Raw genomic sequence first — 22187 nt, 5'->3', positions numbered from 1 at the left:
GGAGTCGCCGTAAAACCGGTCAAATCCGTTAGCGAAGGGAACCTCCGGGGTTTCCCAGCAGTCAAGACCCGATTGAAGGCAACAGCTCACACCGTAAATGGAAACACAGTCACCGCCAAGGCTACAGTTCCCATGGCCAGAGCCTGCGGGCAAAAGGGGCTCCCTCAGCATCCATCCAAGCTGGGGAGCGAGTTACCGGTGGGAACCTATTGGAACCGTAAACACAACACAGGTGCAGGGAAAGGCAGTCACCATCAACCTACCGGGAGGAGAACAACCGCAGCCGCCGTCCATCCAGCCGTTTGTTTGACCAGAGACCCCGTCTAAATTACTGGCTGAGTGAGTACCACCGTGCCGTGCGGCACAGCGCTGCCCCCGCGACCCTGCACCTCACCAGGCCCCGTAACCCGCCTGTCATCCCCAAAACCCTCACCGAGGCCCCGGGACAACCAACCCCCCTACCCACGGAGGGGAGAACCAACATCCAAGCTGCTCCCTGTCATCACTCCCGGGATCCCCGTCCAGAGTAGCGGTGGTGTCACAAGTTCACCACAACCGTAGATGGCGTCACGGACAATATCCCCCAAACCACACACCAAACTCCCTTTCACTCACGGGCGAGGAACGCCGCTCGAGTCCCCGGGATCCAGCCAACCGCTTGAGCCACCACCGAGCAGCAGCAGCAGCCGGACCCGAGCAGTGGGTGAGCGCAGCTTCCCCTCCTCCGCCCGCGACACATGGCTATGGGCAATATCTCAGCCCACGCAAGACACAGTTCCTGACTGGCTTTTAGGATTTTATTTTTCAGGGTCCATTGAGTGTTTCAAGTCTGCCACTACTCTGGGGGAGGTAGGGTGTGTGAAGACCTAAGTTTGCTCCCACTAGGGACCAGGGAACTCTGGTCACATATGCTGTAAAGGCAGGGCCTTGATCGCTCTCTATAACTTCTTGGATTCCAAAGTGGCAGACTACTTCTGTAAGCAATTTCTTGATAGTTGTTTTGGCTGTCATGTTGCAGATGGGGTAGGCCTAGGGCCATGCTGAGAACATATCTGTTACCACCAGTACATACTCATTTTTTACAGCCTTGGTTAACTGGATTTGGTCAATTTGGGTCCTTTGGAATGGGTACAGTGGTTTGGCCAGATGTTTAGCCGGTGTCTTCACTCATCCTCCCGCATTAAGTTGGTTAATGATTGAAGATATCCCTGGTGCCAGAAAGAGACCTGCAATCACGGTAAGTGTTTGGTTTCTTCCTCGGTGGGTGATCCCGTGAGCCCACTGGGATACCGCATGATACAGACTCCTTGGCAATGAAAACTTAAGAAAGAAAGGACTTAAAGTGCCATGCAACATAATAAATAGAGCCCAAATCATATTTCATGCATATAAAATAATTTTTATTATGAAGAAGAAATACACAGGGGTCAAAAGGTAACATGTAAAATGTCTATAAATATCATGGGACCATGATATTTATAGACATTTTACATGTTACCTTTTGACCCCTGTGTATTTTTTGTTCATAATAAAATTATTTTATATCCATGAAATATGATTTGGGCTCTATTGATTATGTTGCATGGCACTTTAAGTCCTTTCTTTCTTAAGTTTTCATTCCTATTTGGTGGGGCGTGCCAACACAGCCTATAGAGAACTGTATTAGTGTTTTTTTCCTTACGGATTTGTTTATTAAGACTCCTTGGTAGGCAGACTTTCATCCCTTTTCTCCAAATCCCGTCTGTGTCTTGCTCAGCACCTTCCTCTTTCCTTTGAGTTTTTTCTTCAGGTAAAGCCTTGTCTTGGAAGATCTTGAATTGGTGTATTCCTCAGACATCTTCTTGTTTGTTCTGTTCATCTTTCTTTTGTTGTCTTGTCATGACATAGACTCCTGCTTCCTCTTGAATGTCACAAATGGCTACTTGTTTGGCTGCTTGATCTGCTAGTTGATTCCCTTTAGCTTCTTCTGAGTTTAGTTTCCCGTGTGCTTTAGTTTTTATGACTGCCACAGCCGTTGGTAGATTGACAGCTGTGATCTATGCTTCAGCAGCTTCAGAGTTCTTTATGGGTGCTCCACTGTCTGTTTTGTAGCCTCGTAGTGCCCACAGAGACGCGTATCTGGAGTCCGTCTAGATATTGGCCATTTTTCCTTTCGCCAGTTCGTAGGCCTTAGTGAGGGCTGTCTGTTTGGCTTCCTGTGCTAACTTGTGTGGAGGCAATGGTTCCGCAAAAATGATATCCGGAGGCGGCACAACAGAGTAACTTGTGTGAAACCGTCCTGTCTCATCCGCGTAGTGTGAGCCATCCGTAAAGAATTGCAGATCTGCATCTGGCAATAGTGTCTATGTAGCTGAGGGCAGGAGGGAGCACTCAAATCGCATAAGTTCAAAACAATCATATTCTTGGTTGTCTGGGTCTGCATAGTCAATGTCCATAGGCCTGGAGAGGATATCCCATGTAGAGAAGTATTCCCTATTTGAAAGAGGAAGCAGAATCGATGGATTGAGAGTAGTACAGTGCCGGAGCGTAACGTTGTAGGGAAGGAGCAAGGCACACTGGAGTCATGTATGCCTTTGTGAGGAGATATTTTTTTGTTGACTTGTTCGAGGATAGCCTTGAGATCATGTGGGACAAGGATAGTGACGGGGTGACTTAGGATAATATCTTCATTTTGTTTTGTTTGTTTTTCTTCTTTCTGGTTTTTTCTTGGCAGTCTTTTTTTTTTTACTGGACAAAGAGGGGTATTGGCAGGAGAGACATATCGTATCAGGGCACCATTTGCAAGGAGGGATTGAATTTGTTCCTCAAGGCATTTTTTTTGGTTGGCCTTCAGGGGATATTGAGGTATTCAAGGTATGGTGGCTCCTGGTTTTAGGATAACCTGTAGGTGTGATGTTCAATATCATTTGGGCTTTTTGACCAGAGATGTGAAGGAATTTGATTGAAATAGTATTCCGGTATCGGAGGCGGTGCCGTGGCAATGAAGAGGAGTGGGGCGGCTTCGAGAAGGCAGGCATCTTCTGGCGTCAGAGAATTGGGCATAGACAAGTGCATCCCATCTTCATTATATACAATTGAAGCTCTGAGTTTATGTAGGAGATCTGCTCCAAGTAAATTAAGTGAGGAGGCCATGAAATAACCTTTTGTGCTTCTCCAACAGGAATAGGGTAAGTTAGTGGGCAAGAGATGTGCCTACCGTCAACCCCTACACAGGTCAAGCAATCTGGGCATATCAAAGATAGATCTTCTAAGTCCTGGAGGCGTATAACTGATTTTGCTGCGCCTGTGCTGACCAGGAAAGGCAAGGATTGACCATTAACATCAAGAGATACTGTCGATATGGGGCCTTGTATAGAAGGAATATTGTTGACAATAATATTTGTAAAATCATTTGGCACAGGCTTGCCAATTTCCTATGGAAGGGATATTTGTTGTGGATGGTTGCCGTAGTTGTTCTGTGGGTGACCACTGTTTCTGGCTGGGCGTGGTTACTGCATATGGGTCCTGCAGCTTCTTCTGACATGTCCATAGTTTCTGCATCTGAAACACATAGTATCTTTAACCCCTTCAACCCCTTCACTTTCCATTTTTGCGTTTTTGTCTTTCGCTCTCCTTCTTCCGAGAGCCGTAACTTTTTTATTTTTCCGTCAATCTTGCCATATGAGGGCTTCTTTTTTGCAGGACGAGTTGTACTTTTAAATGAAACCATAAGTTTTACCATATAGTGTACTGGAAAATAGCAAAAAAATTCCAAGTGTGTAAAAACTGCAAAAAAAGTGTGATCGCACAATAGTTTTTTGGATATTTTATTCATCGTGTTCCCTATATGGTAAAACTGATGTGTTGATGTGATGCCTGAGGTCGGTGTGAGTTTGTAGACAGCAAACATGTATAGGTTTACTTGTATCTAAGGGGTTAAAAAAATTCGCAAGCATGTCCAATAAAAGTGGCGTACGTTTTGCGCCATTTTCCGAAATCCGTAGCGTTCTCATTTTTTGGGATATATGGCTCAGTGATGGCTTATTTTTTGCGTCTTGAGCTGACATTTTTAATGGTACCATTTTTGCGCAGATGCTACATTTTGATCGCCTAATATCGTAATTTTGGCGTTTGGAATTTTTTGCCACTACGCCGTTTACAAATCAGATTAATTGATTTTATATTTTGATAGATCGGGCATTTCTGAACGCGGCGATACCAAATATGTGTATATATATTTTTTTTAACCCTTTTAATTTTCAATGGGGTGAAAGGGGGGTGATTTGAACTTTTAGGGTTTTGTTTTTTTTTTTATTTTTTGAAAACTTTTTTTTTTACTTTTTTTTCCTTTTATTTTACCAGTCCCCCTAGGGGGCTATAGCGATCAGCAATCCGATCGCTCTGATCTATCTGCTGATCACAGCTATACAGCTGTAAACAGCAGATATGGTCACTTCCTGATTCATTCGGCTCCGGGCCGAGTGAAAATGAAAGTGACTCATCATAGCTACAGGCGTCATCACATGACCCTGTGCTACCATGGCAACCACCGAAAGTCACGTGATCACGCACGTGACTTCCAGTGGGGGTGGCGGTAAGTGAAAACCATGGCTGCGCACATATATATCTCGCTGCCAGACTTTGGCAGCGAGATGTAAGGGGTTAATGTTACGGGTGGAATGCGATTCCACTCGTAACATGTAGGCACACATATCAGCTGTTGAAAACAGCTGATATGTGCGCGGATCGCCGCAACCTGCCCGCGGAATGGGGCGGGGCTTAACGGCACACGCTCCATGACGGATATATTCGTCAAGGGTCGTGAAGGGGTTAAGATTCCTGGGTGGGAGACGTTGCTAGAGCCCGCCTGGATATGGTTGTTGAGGTGAGTATACATGGAGAGGGGGGTACATCTGGCATTGGGTTTGTTGGTCTTGGTTAACAGGAGCATTATACAGTACATAACCGGGGTAGTATCAGGGGTAGAATTGGTGGAGGCAAATTTTTTCTCAATGGACTTAACAATGAGAAGAGCCTGTTTAGTGGGGAGCTCTAAGTATTCAGGTCTGGTGTCCTCGATTTTCAATCTGATTGAGTCCTTAAGTCCTTTAACAAAGGAAATTATGAAGTGAACATGTTGAAACGGGACAGACATGTCATAGCCTTGATCATAAAAGGAAGTGAATAATCTCATGTAGAATTTTTCAGCCGACTCATTGTCTTCTTGGGAAGTGTGGCGCCCTGGACAAGCCAGGGGCCACAGAGCACAACACCCACACACCTCACACTCCCGGTCAGGCACACCGAAGTCAGACACAAAACCCTTGTTGCCTTCCTCCAGGGGCTGTTGTCTACACCAGGGGGTGGGCCAGGCGGTTGGCCCCGCCCACCGAGGAGTTCACAGTCCTGGAGGCGGGAAAAGTAAGGAGTTCAGCTAGGGAAGTGAAAGTGGAAGGAAGGAAAGTGGCAGCTGAGCAGACTAAAGTTGGTCCGAGTGTGTGGCCCGGACGGAGCGGCAAGGTTGGCAGACGGTGGTGACCGTCTGCAGGAGTGGCCTATCAGAGCTTACCGTAACGACCGTGGACGGGCGGTGGCCCGGCGGTACCGGACCGGTACTCAAAGAGAAGCCAGCACCATCTGGCAGGGGCTTACGGACCCCGGCAAGGCTAGGAGTCGCCGTGAATTTGCCGAATTCGTTAGTGAAGGGAACCTCCTGGGTTTCCCAGCAGCCAAGTCCCGACAGAAGGCAACAGTCCAACCAGGAGAGGGAGACACCGCCACCGCCAAGGCAACCGTTTCCCAGGGCCAGAGCCTGCGGGCAAAAGGGGCTCCTCCAGCCCATATCCAAGCTAGGGAGCGGGTTACCGGTGGGAACCCATTGGAACCATCTACCGTACATAGGTGCGGGGAAAGGCAGTCACCATCAACCTGCCGGGAGAAACAACACCGCAGCCGTCTGTGGGACCCGTCCATCCAGCCATGTGTTTTACCGAGAACTGTGTCCTCATCATTGGCTGAGTGAGTACCACCGTGCTGTGCGGCACAGCGCTGCCCCCGCGTCCCTGCACCTCACCAGGCCCTGTAACCCGCCTGTCATCCATCCCTACCCCCATCACCGGGCCCCGGGACAACCAACCCCCCTACCCACGGAGGGGAGAACTAACAACAAGGCTGCTCCCTGTCACCGCTCCCGGGATCCCCGTCTAGAGCAGCGGTGGTGTCACCAATATCACCACAACCGTGGGTGGCGTCACGGACAATAATCAAATCCCCACAATCAAAATCCCCTTTTCACTCACGGGCGAGGAGCGCCGCTCGAGTCCCCGGGATCCGGCCCACCGCTCGAGCTACCACCGAGCAGCGGCAGCAGCAGCAGCCGGACCCGAGCAGTGGGAGAGCGCAGCGTCCCCTCCTCCGCCCGCGACAACTTGGCGTCACGAACAGGATCCTACCGTTCTACCAACTGGTGGAAGTGCGCCTTGTGTGACCGCCGAAAAATTTGTGAAGCCACCATCTTGGGCGCGAAGAATTCCCGCTCGAGCGTCTCCTCGAGTAGTGGAGGCGCGAAGGCCAAAACCCCGCCCCTGTAGAGGAGGAGCCGGAGAGAGACTAAGGGGGACTGATGGCGTCTGGCCGCATGTAGCGCACGGCTATAAAAGCAGGGACGCCAGGACCCTGCGGCTATCTTGTTCCTGGGAAAGGCCGCCAGCAAGATGTATATGCCGTCCCGTAGCACCGTAGCCCCCGCACCTGGAACCGCGGCGTGGGTGGAGGTCCGGACCGCGCAGCTCCAACAACGGCTGCAGGTCAAGATGCAGCTCCTCTTGGAGGAGTGGGAGGCCGACATGGCGGAGGTTATAGCGACCGTGTGGAGACGCGAAAAGGAGGGAGCTTCGGAAGGGAGGGTGAGTGACCCACGCCCCGGTACCCCTAGTGGGTCGGTCATCGTGGCTGCGGGACCCGGTCTGAACCCTCTCGCCCTGCTACCTCCCTCGCTACCCGTATCGGCTGCCGTGACCCCGCCACTAGGCCCGCTACCCCCGCAACCGGTAGCGGTACCCTGCATGTCCGCCCAGGCGGATCGACCTGTAGCCGGAGCCCGTGACCGACCGGAAGTGCTGCCCTGGAAAGTCCAGAAGCCCGAGCCGAAGGCATTTACAGAGACTTCCCCCGAGCCGGAGCCGACAGGCCGCTCCGTGCAGAAGGCCCAACGGAAGAAAGCCCTTGTGCCCATCCCCCACACCTCGGCTGAGGTTGCGCCGGGTTGCCGCTGCAAAGCAGCACCCCAGGCCAAGTCACCGCGGGACCTTCCACCCAGATTGCCAGTGGTGGGCAGTGTCCAGAAGGTCTCGCGGGGCCCGACCCGTGCGCTGGAGCTGACAGCAGCACCGTATTGGGACAGGGAGCCGACACCGCTGGGCCTGGAGATTGCGGAAAGGGAAAGGATTGAAGGCGGAGATGGTAGCCCGTACGATCCGGGAGAAGGAGAGCCTCCGCCAAGCGACCTTCCGTGTCCGGGGCCCCCTGTATGAAGGGCAGGTGAGGTGGTTTGATGTCCGCCGGGGCTATGGCTTCATATATGAACCGGGCCTGGAGGCCGAAGTCTTCATAGCCCGGCGGGATGTTAATGCCCACCTGCTGGAGGAGCACCCAGGCCGTAACCTGATGCCGGGCGACTTGGTGCAGTACACCCGGCACTGTGGGGAGAGGGGGTGGTTTGCGCTGGATGCCAAGCTGAGGGGCAGCCAGGAGGCCCGGGTGTCCACAGCGTCCTCCCCCCCCAGCCGACACCGAAGAGTCGGAATAAGGTCAGCGGAGCCCCGCTGCAGTTGTTCCCCGTTGGGACCACAAAGTACCGTTAAAATGTTTTGAAAAAGAATAAGTGAAGGATCAACCGAGATGTCATCTGATTTGCTACCTGATTGTCAGCCTTCTTAGAACCGGTCGTTGCCGGCAACTGGTCCCCGTTGGGACCCCCTTTATGCGTAGAAACTACTACGGACAAGCCCGAGAACTAGCAGGGCAACCACAAACTTGTGGCATGTAAATAATGTTGTTGTGGCTTCCACCGTTACCGCCTCCGGAGAGGCAAATTGGAGGAAGGGCCCGCAGTGGAGCAGGCTGGGGCCCAGCAACCACCGGAACCGGTGGCGATCCTCTGGGGGTTTCAGGGGTTCTCCATGGACGTGGGTCCCCTGAAAAGGACAGAACCCGCTCGGGCAACTTGTGCAGGACTGGGGTCAAGGGGTGCTGCCTGTTTGCTTAGGGGCAGCATCAGGGCCAGGTTGCTTGGGTGGGAGAGAGCGGAAGCCGTAACTGTAACGTTTAAGTAAGAGTACCTCCCGATGTGGGAAGATGTTATTTTAATTGTAATGTGTTACCGTTTTTCTATTTTTCAGTTTGTGAAAATAAAACCGGTGATGGACGGGCAGCCCGCGGACGGTCTGCATTTAACTAAGGGGAAATGTGGCGCCCTGGACAAGCCAGGGGCCACAGAGCACAACACCCACACACCCCACACTCCCGGTCAGGCACACCGAAGTCAGACACAAAACCCTTGTTGCCTTCCTCCAGGGGCTGATGTCCACATCAGGGGGTGGGCCAGGCGGTTGGCCCCGCCCACCGAGGAGTTCACAGTCCTGGAGGCGGGAAAAGTAAGGAGTTCAGCTAGGGAAGTGAAAGTGGAAGGAAGGAAAGTGGCAGCTGAGCAGACTAAAGTTGGTCCGAGTGTGTGGCCCGGACGGAGCAGCAAGGTTGGCAGACGGTGGTGACCGTCTGCAGGAGTGGCCTATCAGAGCTTACCGTAACGACCGTGGACGGGCGGTGGCCCGGCGGTACCAGACCGGTACGCAAAGAGAAGCCAGCACCATCTGGCAGGGGCTTACGGACCCCGGCAAGGCTAGGAGTCGTCGTGAATTTGCCGAATTCGTTAGTGAAGGGAACCTCCTGGGTTTCCCAGCAGCCAAGTCCCGACAGAAGGCAACAGTCCAACCAGGAGAGGGAGACACCGCCACTGCCAAGGCAACCGTTTCCCAGGGCCAGAGCCTGCGGGCAAAAGGGGCTCCTCCAGCCCATATCCAAGCTGGGGAGCGGGTTACCGGTGGGAACCCATTGGAACCATCTACCGTACATAGGTGCAGGGAAAGGCAGTCACCATCAACCTGCCGGGAGAAACAACACCGCAGCTGTCTGTGGGACCCGTCCATCCAGCCGTGTGTTTTACCGAGAACTGTGTCCTCATCATTGGCTGAGTGAGTGCCACCGTGCCGTGCGGCACAGCGCTGCCCCCGCAACCCTGCACCTCACCAGGCCCTGTAACCCGCCTGTCATCCATCCCTACCCCCATCACCGGGCCCCGGGACAACCAACCCCCTACCCACGGAGGGGAGAACTAACAACAAGGCTGCTCCCTGTCACCGCTCCCAGGATCCCCGTCTAGAGCAGCGGTGGTGTCACCAATATCACCACAACCGTGGGTGGCGTCACGGACAATAATCAAATCCCCACAATCAAAATCCCCTTTTCACTCACGGGCGAGGAGCGCCGCTCGAGTCCCCGGGATCCGGCCCACCGCTCGAGCCACCACCGAGCAGCGGCAGCAGCAGCCGGACCCGAGCAGTGGGAGAGCGCAGCGTCCCCTCCTCCGCCCGCGACAGAAGCATTGGTGATATTGGTGGAAGATCTTTCCCTCATGCTTGGTCTTGGCAGCAGAACTCAACTCCGGATCTAAAGTCCCCCGTTGAATCCAGAGCGCTCTGGTCAAGAGCAGATTGAATGACTGGGTAAAAAAGCAGTACTGGCCTTAATGCTAGGTGAGTTGAAGAGATCCTTCCAAGTTGCAGAATAGGTTGGACAGATTTCCTGAAGTTTTCTGTAAAAAGGCATAGGCTGCTTCTCCGGGTTTGGTAACTGAGTGAGTAGGCTATTCACTTGGAGTGGAGTAAAGGGGACATACTTGGGTTTTTCTAATTTAGGGACCAGAATGGTTTCAACCATCGGGGCTAGTGGGAGCATAACAAGGGGTGCTGGTAGGCTGTGCAATAATTCATCCGATGCCCCAGGAGGTGGTGATGTGGAAATACGTTCTGGTTGCAGTAACTGACTGGGGTAGTTAGGCATCATAGCCGAAGGACGAATTGTTTCTTTGAAGTACCGTGCGGTGTCAGGACTTGTAATGACCAGATTTCTTCAAGTGAGGATATGGGACAGTAGCTAATTATTGCAGCCACAATAGCCTGTGTGCATTGTATGACTGGGAAACCAAAGATCCCAGAGCTGATTGCAGGAATGGCAATGGATTGGAGATATTTCTTCCTGGAGTTCAAGTACATGGAGTATGGTCAACTGTAGATCCTCCACACAGTGTTGGTGTTTGTCGGGGCCATACATTGGTCCCACTGCATGTATGATCATGGTACAATAGAGATTTCCTGTTCCTGTAACAGCCTGATCCGTGAGTTGAATTTTGCCGTTTCTTTATGATGGATAGTGTAAGGTTGCACCCCGCAACCTGGGGGGTTCCACTCACTTGCAGCGGTGCGAGGTAGCTTTAGCAACACAGCTACAGTCTCTTTATAAAAATTCTGGCAGTTTATTTAAAACACTCAACATAAACTGCTAAACAAAATGTAACAAAGCCTCTCCCGGCTTAAAGGAAAATATAACACATCCACATACCGTGGGCTTCCAGTCCATTAAATGTCCATAGTGGAGTCTCCACACTCTGGCCCTTGCCAGCGAACAGTCACTGTGGTTGCTTCCTGCAGCCTCCAGCACTCTCCAGCCAGTCTGCAGTCTTTTCCCCAGACCTCACCTGGACTGATTTCCAGAATTCTGTCTCCAGTCTTCACACAGACTGAGACCTCCAGCACACATCCTCAATGTGCAGCACTCTCAGACCTCCCCCTGTCTCTAAAACCAAACTGTCTCTTAAACCCAACTGGATACACCCACAGGTGGAGGTATGTGATTCTCCAGCCCTGTCCATCACACCGGTCATAGTTTAAAGGGAACCTAACCCTTAAATACAACCCAAGTTCTGTGGAACTACAGGTCCCACAGTCACACCTTAAGTTCAATATCGCAGGGGATCCTTCACTGCGACACACAACGACCATCCACAACATTGGTGGTCACTACCTCACAATAGACAATCAGATTGTATTTCTGGTCACCCTGCTTGTACTATAGGTTTTGCAATTCCCCCAATATGGCGGAGGGACGAATTGGCTGAATTGACAATAGCAGAAAGTCTTTGCGTCTCTATGGGCCCTATGGATAGTATTTGTCCATATTTCAGAATGCATGATTGGGTCACAGTTTTCGGGCACCTCTGAAACTAAGAGGGTGTCCCTCTGAAGGAATGTCCTCATCTGTAGTTAATGAGGAACGGTTAGGAGTGGAGAAGGTTACCACTGCAGGTATCAGCCGACTGCGGGTCTGGGGTTAGGGACCCGTTTCCCTGGAAGGGGAAGCTGATGGGTCAGGATCAGGGACAGTCTCACTGGGTTCAATAACATCACGTTTTTTGCGGAGAGCATTTTTAAAAGCAGGAGTATAAAAAAAACTTTCCGGGGAGGGTAAGTGTTGGAAAGGACTGCTACATGTTCAGGAGGAATGTAGTAACTTCCATCAGCTGCCAATAATGGATATAAGGGAACATGGCTTGGACCGGGTATACTCGGCACATTGGGTGTACTAAGATGGCCGTTTGGGGATTAGCTTTCCACATGGGTAACTCCGTCACTGAATGGAGGCAGGGTTACATCAGAGGGGAGGAGGGTGTGGAAATACAGGGTGGTGTGTAGAGGGGCAGGCCGTCCAACAAGAAACACAGAACAAAGGAGTGGGAGGATTTTGCTGGGCAGTGTGTGCAGGTCCAAGAATGTGAACTATTGACGCCATAACATAACACAATACATTGTCTTCCTTATCACATACGTCTTTTCTCCAAATATAACATTATTTTACAATTGCACAGGCTACTCTATACCAAGCTTGTGCTGTCCCAAATAATAATCCTGCATTTTCCAAAGTTCCCCTTTGTTCTTTCAATGCCTTATTTCATTATTCACATTGTAATCAACCACATTCTGACATACTGCAAATTAACATCAACTTTTCTTTTTGTCACATGTTTGCGTCATGTTTCTGGGGGTTAAGCCACCTTTGGACTTAAAAATGGACTTAAGCGGGCTTTACACACTGCGATATCGGTCCCGATATCGCTAGTGTGGGTACCCGCCCCCATCTGTTGCGCGACACGGGCAAATCGCTACCCGTGCCGCACAACATCGCCCAGACCCGTCACACATACTTACCTGCCCGGCGACGTCGCTGTGACCGGCGAACCGTTTCCTTTCTAAGGGGGCGGTCCGTGCGGCGTCACAGCGATGTCACTGAGCGGCCGCCCAATAGCAGCGGAGGGGCAGAGCTGAGCGGGACGTAACATCCCGCCCACCTCCTTCCTTCCGCATAGCGGCCGGGAGGCAGGTAAGGAGAGCTTCCTTGTTCCTGCGGCGTCACACATAGCGATGTGTGTGGCCGCAGGAACGAGGAACAACCTCGTTACTGCTGCAGTAACGATTTTTGAGAATGGACCCCCATGTCACCGATGAGCGATTTTGCAACGATGCAAAATCGCTCATCGGTGTCACACGCAACGGCATCGCTAATGCGGTCGGATGTGCGTCACCAATTCCATGACCCCAACGAGTTCGCATTAGCGATGTCGTAGCGTGTAAAGCCCCCTTTAAAGGCATCCATTTGTTGGGGAATTTTCCAACTATTTGTGAATTCTGAGACAGAAACCTAACCCCGTGTCCACTCAGGGGGACACCCAAGCAGGACATTGATTGGCCTTTACCCACTACTCAGAAGATGACTAGTCCGAAGTCTGTAGCAAGGGCATATACTTTGAATGAGCCTTATGACATTTAAGTCTGCCAAGAACTACCAATCAAGCGTACCTGATCTACACAATAAAATTCACACACAAAACCAGCGTCAAAAAACACAACTAGCTAGACATATCACCGAGAACAATTTCAGCAGACATCCACTTACAACCTTTTCGGGTTCTTTAAGGTCGCCCAGGAGGAAGGTAATCCAGTTGTAGAGATAGACTCACGAGACCGACTAGACTGTCCCAGGCTAATGAGAACCTTCCAATGACACAGATAAGAGAATGATTATAAATCAAAACTCTTACCGTAATCCGTTGGAATTGATCAGGTTCCGAAATGGGCAGCCCACAGTCACCTCAGGGAGTCCGGTGTTGGTCTCCTAAGTCTCCATTCCTCCCTGGCGCCATCTGTCAAAGAAAAATTCCAGTTTTGCAAATCTCTTTCATAACCATGAATGTCTGCTGTAATCTCAAATTAATAGTCACTGAGTGCCTGCAGAGAAATCCACACCACACAGATTAGATGGTATGAATTCCTTCTCAGTTAGGCTATGTGTTCACGGTAGAATGTACCTGCGGATTTTTCTGCATGAAAATCCGCGACTTTCGCGGCAAATCCGCACCTTATTTTTGCCGCGGATTTTGATGCGGATTTTTTTTTTTTTTCCCCATTCTATACCCAAAATCCGCACCAATAATTGACATGCTGCAGATTTTTCCGGATCAAAATCCGCGGCAAATCCGCCGCGGAAAAATCCGCAGCATGGACACAGCATTTCCAAAATGCCATTGAAATGGCTTGGAAGTGCCGCTGCTGCAGATTTTCGGAAAATCCGCGGTAAATCCGCGGCAAAATCCGCAGCGTGGGCACATAGCCTTAAGATGCACATCTTAGTGTTTTATTTTTACAAGCCTTTTATAGAGAACAGTAATGGGTTAATCTTTTAGTAAGTATGCCATTGGCTATATCAAAGCATAGGCAGAAAACTTGTGACGTTTATACATTTTTTTAGGACTTCCCAGACCGCTCCTGTGTTTTTAACTCCATATCTTGCAGAGTTTTTGGCACATACTGTAGCACCTCAGGCCATAAATTTGGACTTGCGCCAGTCTTTGTTATCGCATCTTCATTCAGCTTCTTAGGCCTATATAAAACCTATCAAGACATAAACCTGTGCCCTGGTAGTAAGACTTTTAATTTGTATGTGCACAGCTACAGTTGAAACTAGAAGTTTCCATCCAATATTTATAAAGACACATCTGCAGGTTTTGCTCAATATCTGTAAATCAGAATACACCTTTCCCATTTTAGGTTAATTGGGAACCAAAATTATTTATATTTGTCAAATGTCAGAATAATGAGAGATAGAAAGAGCGAGAGAAAAAAATGTCTCCTGGCTGCCTGCGACTTTTGTACTTCTGCTACTCGTCCCCAATCTTCCAAGACCTCTGCTATGTGCCTGTTTGCAGCTTCCAGTGCCACACTTTATGATCCCTGACAACACTTATATATACAAATAAAAATGGGAACACATCATATACACACGGCTCCGCTCCATACACATCATATACACACGGCCCAACTCCATACATGTCAAATACACACATGGCCCCACTCTGTACACATTGTACACCTGCCCCAACCTCCAGCAGGAATTCAGGGCCTACCTTGATTTAGGATAAATGACAGCCTGGATTTTTCCTTTCAACAGAGAGTTTCCTTCTCCTTACGAGACTCCGTCACTAGAGGATAGAAGTGACTGAAAGTAGCCCCACTGCCTCCAGCGTCATACACCTCTCCCACCAATACTTAGTCTTCACCTCCTGAGTCCTCAGACACAGACATCTTTCTCTATTTTTCCTGTCAGAAAAGGACCCGTAAATTTCCTCACTGCTGCGTCACTTCCTTTTACCATATAAGGCAAAGGTAGTTTTGAGAGCGGCCAGCAGAGGTCAGTGTACATGCTCCAACTCTCAGAGCAAGGCTTCAGAAGGCACAGATAATGCGCAACATTATAGAGAGACACACAGCCATCAGGGGACATTCTAATAGTGTCTACTCTGAGTCACTGCACACTCACAACCCCACTCACTACACATCATAAACACATGGCTCCACTCACTACACGTCATACACACACGGCTCCACTCCGTACACCTGGTACACATACGGCACTGCTACATCCACACATAACCTCCCCTCATCCAGCACCATGACAACCAGCACAGCAGAGTCCTGCATACAGTGAGGAGCTGATCATGTGACCCCTGACTCCTCCCCTCCATGTGACATCATCACAGGTCCTGTAAGCACAGAGCAGCCATATATCTAGTGTGCGGCTCTGCAGGTGGAGGTAGGTGCAGGGTATTATATATCTAGTGTGCGGCTCTGCAGGTGGAGGTAGGTGCAGGGTATTATATATCTAGTGTGCGGCTCTGCAGGTGGAGGTAGGTGCAGGGTATTATATATCTAGTGTGCGGCTCTGCAGGTGGAGGTAGGTGCAGGGTATTATATATCTAGTGTGCGGCTCTGCAGGTGGAGGTAGGTGCAGGGTATTATATATCTAGTGTGCGGTTCTGCAGGTGGAGGTAGGTGCAGGGTATTATATATCTAGTGTGCGGCTCTGCAGGTGGAGGTAGGTGCAGGGTATTATATATCTAGTGTGCGGCTCTGCAGGAGGAGGTAGGTGCAGGGTATTATATATCTAGTGTGCGGCTCTGCAGGTGGAGGTAGGTGCAGGGTATTATATATCTAGTGTGCGGCTCTGCAGGTGGAGGTAGGTGCAGGGTATTATATATCTAGTGTGCGGCTCTGCAGGTGGAGGTAGGTGCAGGGTATTATATATCTAGTGTGCGGCTCTGCAGGTGGAGGTAGGTGCAGGGTATTATATATCTAGTGTGCGGCTCTGCAGGTGGAGGTAGGTGCAGGTTATTATATATCTAGTGTGCGGCTCTGCAGGAGGAGGTAGGTGCAGGGTATCATATATCTAGTGTGCGGCTCTGCAGGTGGAGGTAGGTGCAGGGTATTATATATCTAGTGTGCGGCTCTGCAGGTGGAGGCAGGTGCAGGGTATTATATATCTAGTGTGCGGCTCTGCAGGTGGAGGTAGGTGCAGGGTATTATATATCTAGTGTGCGGCTCTGCAGGTGGAGGTAGGTGCAGGGTATTATATATCTAGTGTGCGGCTCTGCAGGTGGAAGTAGGTGCAGGTTATTATATATCTAGTGTGCGGCTCTGCAGGTGGAGGTAGGTGCAGGGTATTATATATCTAGTGTGCGGCTCTGCAGGTGGAGGTAGGTGCAGGGTATTATATATCTAGTGTGCGGCTCTGCAGGTGGAGGTAGGTGCAGGGTATTATATATCTAGTGTGCGGCTCTGCAGGTGGAGGTAGGTGCAGGGTATTATATATCTAGTGTGCGGCTCTGCAGGTGGAGGTAGGTGCAGGGTATTATATATCTAGTGTGCGGCTCTGCAGGTGGAGGTAGGTGCAGGGTATTATATATCTAGTGTGCGGCTCTGCAGGTGGAGGTAGGTGCAGGGTATTATATATCTAGTGTGCGGCTCTGCAGGTGGAGGTAGGTGCAGGGTATTATATATCTAGTGTGCGGCTCTGCAGGTGGAGGGTAGGTGCAGGGTATTATATATCTAGTGTGCGGCTCTGCAGGTGGAGGTAGGTGCAGGGTATTATATATCTAGTGTGCGGCTCTGCAGGTGGAGGTAGGTGCAGGGTATTATATATTTAGTGTGCGGCTCTGCAGGTGGAGGTAGGTGCAGGGTCTCTATTATTTTCTCTCCTTCATTTTCCTGTTCCTGTCGTCGTCTTTATTGTTTCTTTGCTTTTATGATGAGGCTGAAGTCTGTTTCTTATTCGGGTTTGTTTCTGGCTTTTTTCACAGTTTTTATCAACAAAAATAAAAAATTCAACAATAAATCCAGTGCAGTGCGGAGCCCGGATGTGAATACCCTGAAAACCAGCAACAAAAATGATAAAACTGGCACAAAAATCAGCATCAAAGCAGCAGTGAAGGGTTAAATAACTCCTCGCTGTATTGTAGTTTATTATTGGGATTTTTTACGTTTGTTGTTAAACCTGTAAAAAGAAAAACAAAAAAAAAATCCAAATCCAAAGAAACCAACTTCAGCATCAAATTTTTATTACTGATGTCGAGCGATACTGGTTGGAAAATAAGGGAAATGTCTGTTGTTACCACATATACAGTACAGACCAAAAGTTTGGACACACCTTCTCATTCAAAGAGTTTTCTTTTATTTTCATGACTCTGAAAATTGTAGATTGACATTGAAGGCATCAAAAACTATGAATTAAAACATGTGGAATGAAATAATTAACAAAAAAAGTGTGAAACAACTGAAAATCTGTCTTATATTCTAGGTTCTTCAAAGTAGCCACCTTTTGCTTTGATTACTGCTTTGCACACTCTTGGGATTGCACCGCAGAGCTGTGTATACAGTCACAGAGAAGGCAGAAACAGTAATTAACGGTTGGTGTCTTATGTAGAGATGGACGGATTTCCTCTCCATTGCTACATGTTTGTTTATAGATGCACTGCTATGTAATGACATTGTAAAACATCACTGCAGAGTAGGAGTCAGATGGCCCGGACGTGTAAAGTCTATGATCTCCGAAACCAGTTTAGAATATCTAAACTTTTTATTTACATACTTTTTCTAGTTTAAGAGTGAAATATAATGTGGACACATTTTGTTAATTTTCACTATTTTTCTGCATTCATACAAGAAATGGGCGCTAAATTCTGCCCCTTTCTTAACCGAAAAACTGGGATTTTTTTTATTTTTGCGCTTTTATATTTTCCTCCTCTTATTCCGGGAACAAATACTCTATTATTTTTCCATTCACATTGTCCTATGAAGGATTGGTTTTTTTATAAAGATAATGTGCTACTTTTATTGGTCAGTTTTACTACTTACATAGCCCATGTCATGTTAAATTTATTTTCCTACCCAAATGATATCTTACCTCCCTTATCTCCATTAATTTTACATATGGGTTCATCTTCTCCCCATTCAGGCCCCTACAATATCGGATCCTCTCAGTGGAGACCTTCTATATAAGAGAATTCTCCTGATTGCCCTGTGAAGGATGGATATGGACAGGGACAAGATGGCGGAGAGGATATTACACCTCACCCTAGAGATCCTCTTCCGGCTTACTGGAGAGGCGAGAGATTCTGATGACGTCACATTACATCATTCTTATCTATGGGAATAACAGATGGACAGAACTGGAGAGGTGAGGACTCTGGCAATGTCTGGAGTGAGATTTATTACTGTGTCTCTCCATAACCAGGATTACACAGTAGTGAAGAAGACCTCTAGTGAGCGCTGTCAGGCCCCTGTGTCTGAGGGATGGGGAAGACCCCTGAGCCCAATCACGGGGCCTCCACCTCACCCCCGATACATGAGGACATCAATGACCAGAAGATCCTAGAACTCACCTACAAGATGATTGAGCTGCTGACTGGAGAGGTGACACTGCTGGGAATGCTGGGACATTATACAGTAACGCTATGAAGGGATCGGGGGGTGACGGTATCATTGTATGTGTCAGGTTCCTATAAGGTGTCAGGACGTCACCGTCTATTTCTCCATGGAGGAATGGGAGTATTTAGAAGGACACAAAGATCTGTACAAGGACGTCATGATGGCGGTTCCCCGGCCCCTCAGATCACCGGGTAATAGACAGGACTAAATACACACGGCCTATAATTATCTGTATGTAAGGAATGAATTCAGTCCCTGTATGTGTCTCCTCCAGTTCTATCCAGTAAGATGACAACACCAGAGAGATGTCCCCGTCCTCTTCTCCCACAGGACTGTAAACAAGAAGCTCCTGATGTTCCTCAGGATGTGTTAACTCTAGTTCTATCCGGTAAGAGATATCTACTCATGTACTTTATGCACTAATTTTGTGTTTACATTTTTAGGCTTTCTGCTGTTTGTTTTTTTTAACTGTATTGTCTTTCCTTCTGTTTGTTTCTAGTGCCTTCTCTATGTTGTTATGAAGAAAACTAAAAGACCTGCAGAGGGTTCATGAATACCCTGTTTCCCTGAAAATTGAACCTAGTCAGAAAATAAGACCTAGCACAATTTTATGGGATTTTTGAAGAATGCTTGAACTATAAGCCCTACTCCAAAAATAAGCCCTAGTTACAGTCAGGGTCAGCGTTGGAGGAGTCAAACTGCACAAATTCTCAAGACCGCACTTTCTTAGGGACCACTTCAGTTGTATTCTGAGGTTGATTGTTTAAGGACCTTTGACTTCAAAGACATGTGACATGATGTAACCAAAGGTCTCTTAAGAGCAAACTGGGCAATTGCACAGGGCCCCCTTTCGCCTAGGGGCCCCAGTGTTTATATGCCAATTATAGGACTGCTTAAGGAGCTTTTTGACATCACAGCATATAACCAAAGGTCTCAATTGCAGGAGTCTAAAGCTGAAGAAAAGACAGGCTGGTGTGTGTCTGTGTGTGTTTACACCAATTTTAATCAGTTTTGCCAAAATGGGCAGAGCTTTGCAGATGCCGTTTCTCTAATTCATAACAAACTGCGATGTTCCCTATGCCAGAAATCTTACTCCAGTCCCCGACATCATTTTTCAGTGTACATCGCCGGTCTTGATGCATTGGAGCCCTACTGTTTATCTGCACAGACCCTGCTACCTGCTTTGGTTAAAAAGCCTAAGGATGGGTCATCAGCATTACAGTCCCAGACAACCCAGTTAAATTTCCAGCATCTGTCTTTATTTTATTTTTGTCTTAGACAATTTCAAAGAGGTTTTTTTTATGTCGTGGATCAATGTTTCAAGGAGATGTTTGCAGGTTTTGTCAACTGTCATGGCGGCGTCAGGATCTATGGAAATTATAGATTCTGGTACTTTGCTTGTTACCTTCTCTGATGTCTGTGAGCAGTGCAGGGAGACGTAGGCGTCGAACCAGAGGCTTGGGCAGGCTGACAAGAGTTATTCTCTGCTGGGCTGCTTGTTAATGTCTTTAATCACATGCCGTAGAGGAGAAAGTATTGTTCGCCCCCATTCTGTATATGCTGGCTGGACTATTTCATTAATGCCAGCTATAGTTTACCTATACTAGTCTGGTGAGGTGTTGTGATCTAGACTTACCGTTGGTTGTTGTGCATTATTACAGTGAGTTGTTGTGGTGTTAACCCTTGTTGTCTATTTGTTGCTGCCTTTCTGCTCTTGCTTTCTCCTTAGTCTCTTACTGTTTATTTCTGTGAGTTTGCAATTTGTCCCATCTGTCTTAATCTGTATTTCGATCATACTCCTGCCCCTTCCTTCCCTTGGGGATCACAGATTAAATCTAGTCAGGAGACTAGTAAGGCACGGGACTTCTGCATCTCCATCTTCAGGGGTAATCCATAGGTTAGGAATAGCTTAAAGTCCCCTAGCGTGAGGGACAGTATAGAAGCCCCCTGTCCCTCATTATCCTGCAGTCACTTGTTGACAATCAATCGGATTTTTTACTATAGCACATTCCAGAGAACTGGTGCTAGGAATCGGAGATCCAAATTAACAAAGATGTAACTCGTAGATGTCGAAATTGGAAAACAGATTTAGAATACATTTTTTGTTTATTTAATTTCTGTTGTTATGGTTTAAAAAAATAAATGTACTTTCAAGATAATATTAAAAACTAATAACATTGTGTTTATTTCTAGCAGATGACTTTATTGGGAGTTCAGATGGACATCTAATATCTTCAGAATTTAAAACAGATGATCAAAGTATCATACATGATACATATGAAGAGCATGCTGTTGTCCCAGATATACCTCCAGTCCTTCCTCGGAAAGCTCTATCATCTGATTTTTTCATACAAGTCCAAAGTTCCTATTTATCACAGAATTGTAAGCAAAATAAAAGTTACAGAAGGGATCTGGAACATGAAACCGCTCCTACAAGGGAGAAACCATTTTCATGTTCAGAATGTGGGAAATGTTTTATTCAGAAATCAAACCTTATTAGACATCAGAAAATTCACACAGGTGAGAAACCATTTTCATGTTCAGAGTGTGGGAAATGTTTTATTCGGAAATCAGAACTTGTTGAGCATCAAAAAATTCACACAGGGGAAAGGCCATTTTCATGTTCAGATTGTGGGAAATGTTTTATTCAGAGATCACATCTTGTTATACATCAGAAAAGTCACACAGAGGAGAAGCCATTTTCATGTTCAGAATGTGGGAAATGTTTTATTCAGAAATCACATCTTGTTACACATCAGACAATTCACACAGGGGAGAAGCCATTTACATGTTCAGAATGTGGGAAATGTTTTAGTTGGAAATCAAATCTTGTTGAGCATCAAAGAATTCACACAGGGGAGAAGCCATTTTCATGTTCAGAATGTGGGAAATGTTTTATTCGAAAATCGGATCTTGATGCGCATCAAAGAATTCACACAGGGAAGAAGCCGTTTTCATGTTCAGAATGTGGGAAATGTTTTATTCAGAGATCACATCTTGTTACACATCAGAAAAATCACACAGGGGAGAAGCCATTTTTAGGTTCAGAGTGTGGGAAATATTTTCATTGGAAATCAGAACTTGTTGTGCATCAAAGATCTCACACGGGAGAAGCCATTTTCATGTTCAGAGTGTGGGAAATGTTTTATTCGGAAATCAGATCTTGTTGGGCATCAAAGATGTCACACAGGGGAGAAGCCATTTTCATGTTCAGAGTATGGAAAATGTTTTATTCAGAAATCAGATCTTGATAGGCATGAAAGATCTCACACAGGGGAGAAGCCATTTTCATGCCCAGAATGCGGTAAATGTTTTACTATGAAATTAAGTCTTGTTGACCATCAAAAATATCACACAAAATAAACCATGTTTATGTTCTGAATGTGGAAAATTTAATTCTCAGAAATCATATTGTGTTAAACATGTGAAGAAGCCGCACAGGGAAGGAAGCGTTTTCATGTTGTGAATAATTGAAATGTTTAACTAATAAATAAAGTTTTGTCGACATCAGAAAACCAACAGAGTGGAGCAGCCATTCTTGCTTTCAGAATTTGCCAAATGTTTTTAAGACTAATCAGGTCCTGTTGTCAGATGAGTCACACAGGAGAAGGCATCATAATGTACCATAATTCAAAGAGTTTTATCAAAAAATCAGTTACAATTGCTCAAGTAAGAAATGGTCAGGGAAAGAACCATTTTCTCTCTTTTTAAACTTATTGTATTTTTTCGGACCATAAGACACACCTAGATTTTGAAGGAGAAATAAAGGGAACACGTTTG

At 47.6% G+C, this 22187-nt stretch overlaps 1 protein-coding gene across 1 annotated transcript in view; it reads left to right on the top strand.

The window, feature by feature from the left end:
• The window catches only part of LOC142258751 (uncharacterized), a 152954-nt gene extending 131048 nt beyond the window's left edge, over positions 1 to 21906 (top strand). The window contains 2 exon segments of the mRNA XM_075331359.1: positions 20845 to 21516; positions 21518 to 21906. Of these exon segments, the coding sequence (XP_075187474.1) occupies positions 20845 to 21516; positions 21518 to 21770 (925 nt within the window). The 3' untranslated portion in view covers positions 21771 to 21906.
• Positions 21907 to 22187: the final 281 nt, after the last annotated feature.

Source organism: Anomaloglossus baeobatrachus, assembly GCF_048569485.1.
Source record: "Anomaloglossus baeobatrachus isolate aAnoBae1 chromosome 5 unlocalized genomic scaffold, aAnoBae1.hap1 SUPER_5_unloc_1, whole genome shotgun sequence".
NCBI lineage: Eukaryota > Metazoa > Chordata > Amphibia > Anura > Aromobatidae > Anomaloglossus > Anomaloglossus baeobatrachus.
The sequence above is the reverse complement of the archived record's forward strand: the minus strand, read 5'-3'. Positions and strand labels throughout refer to the sequence as shown.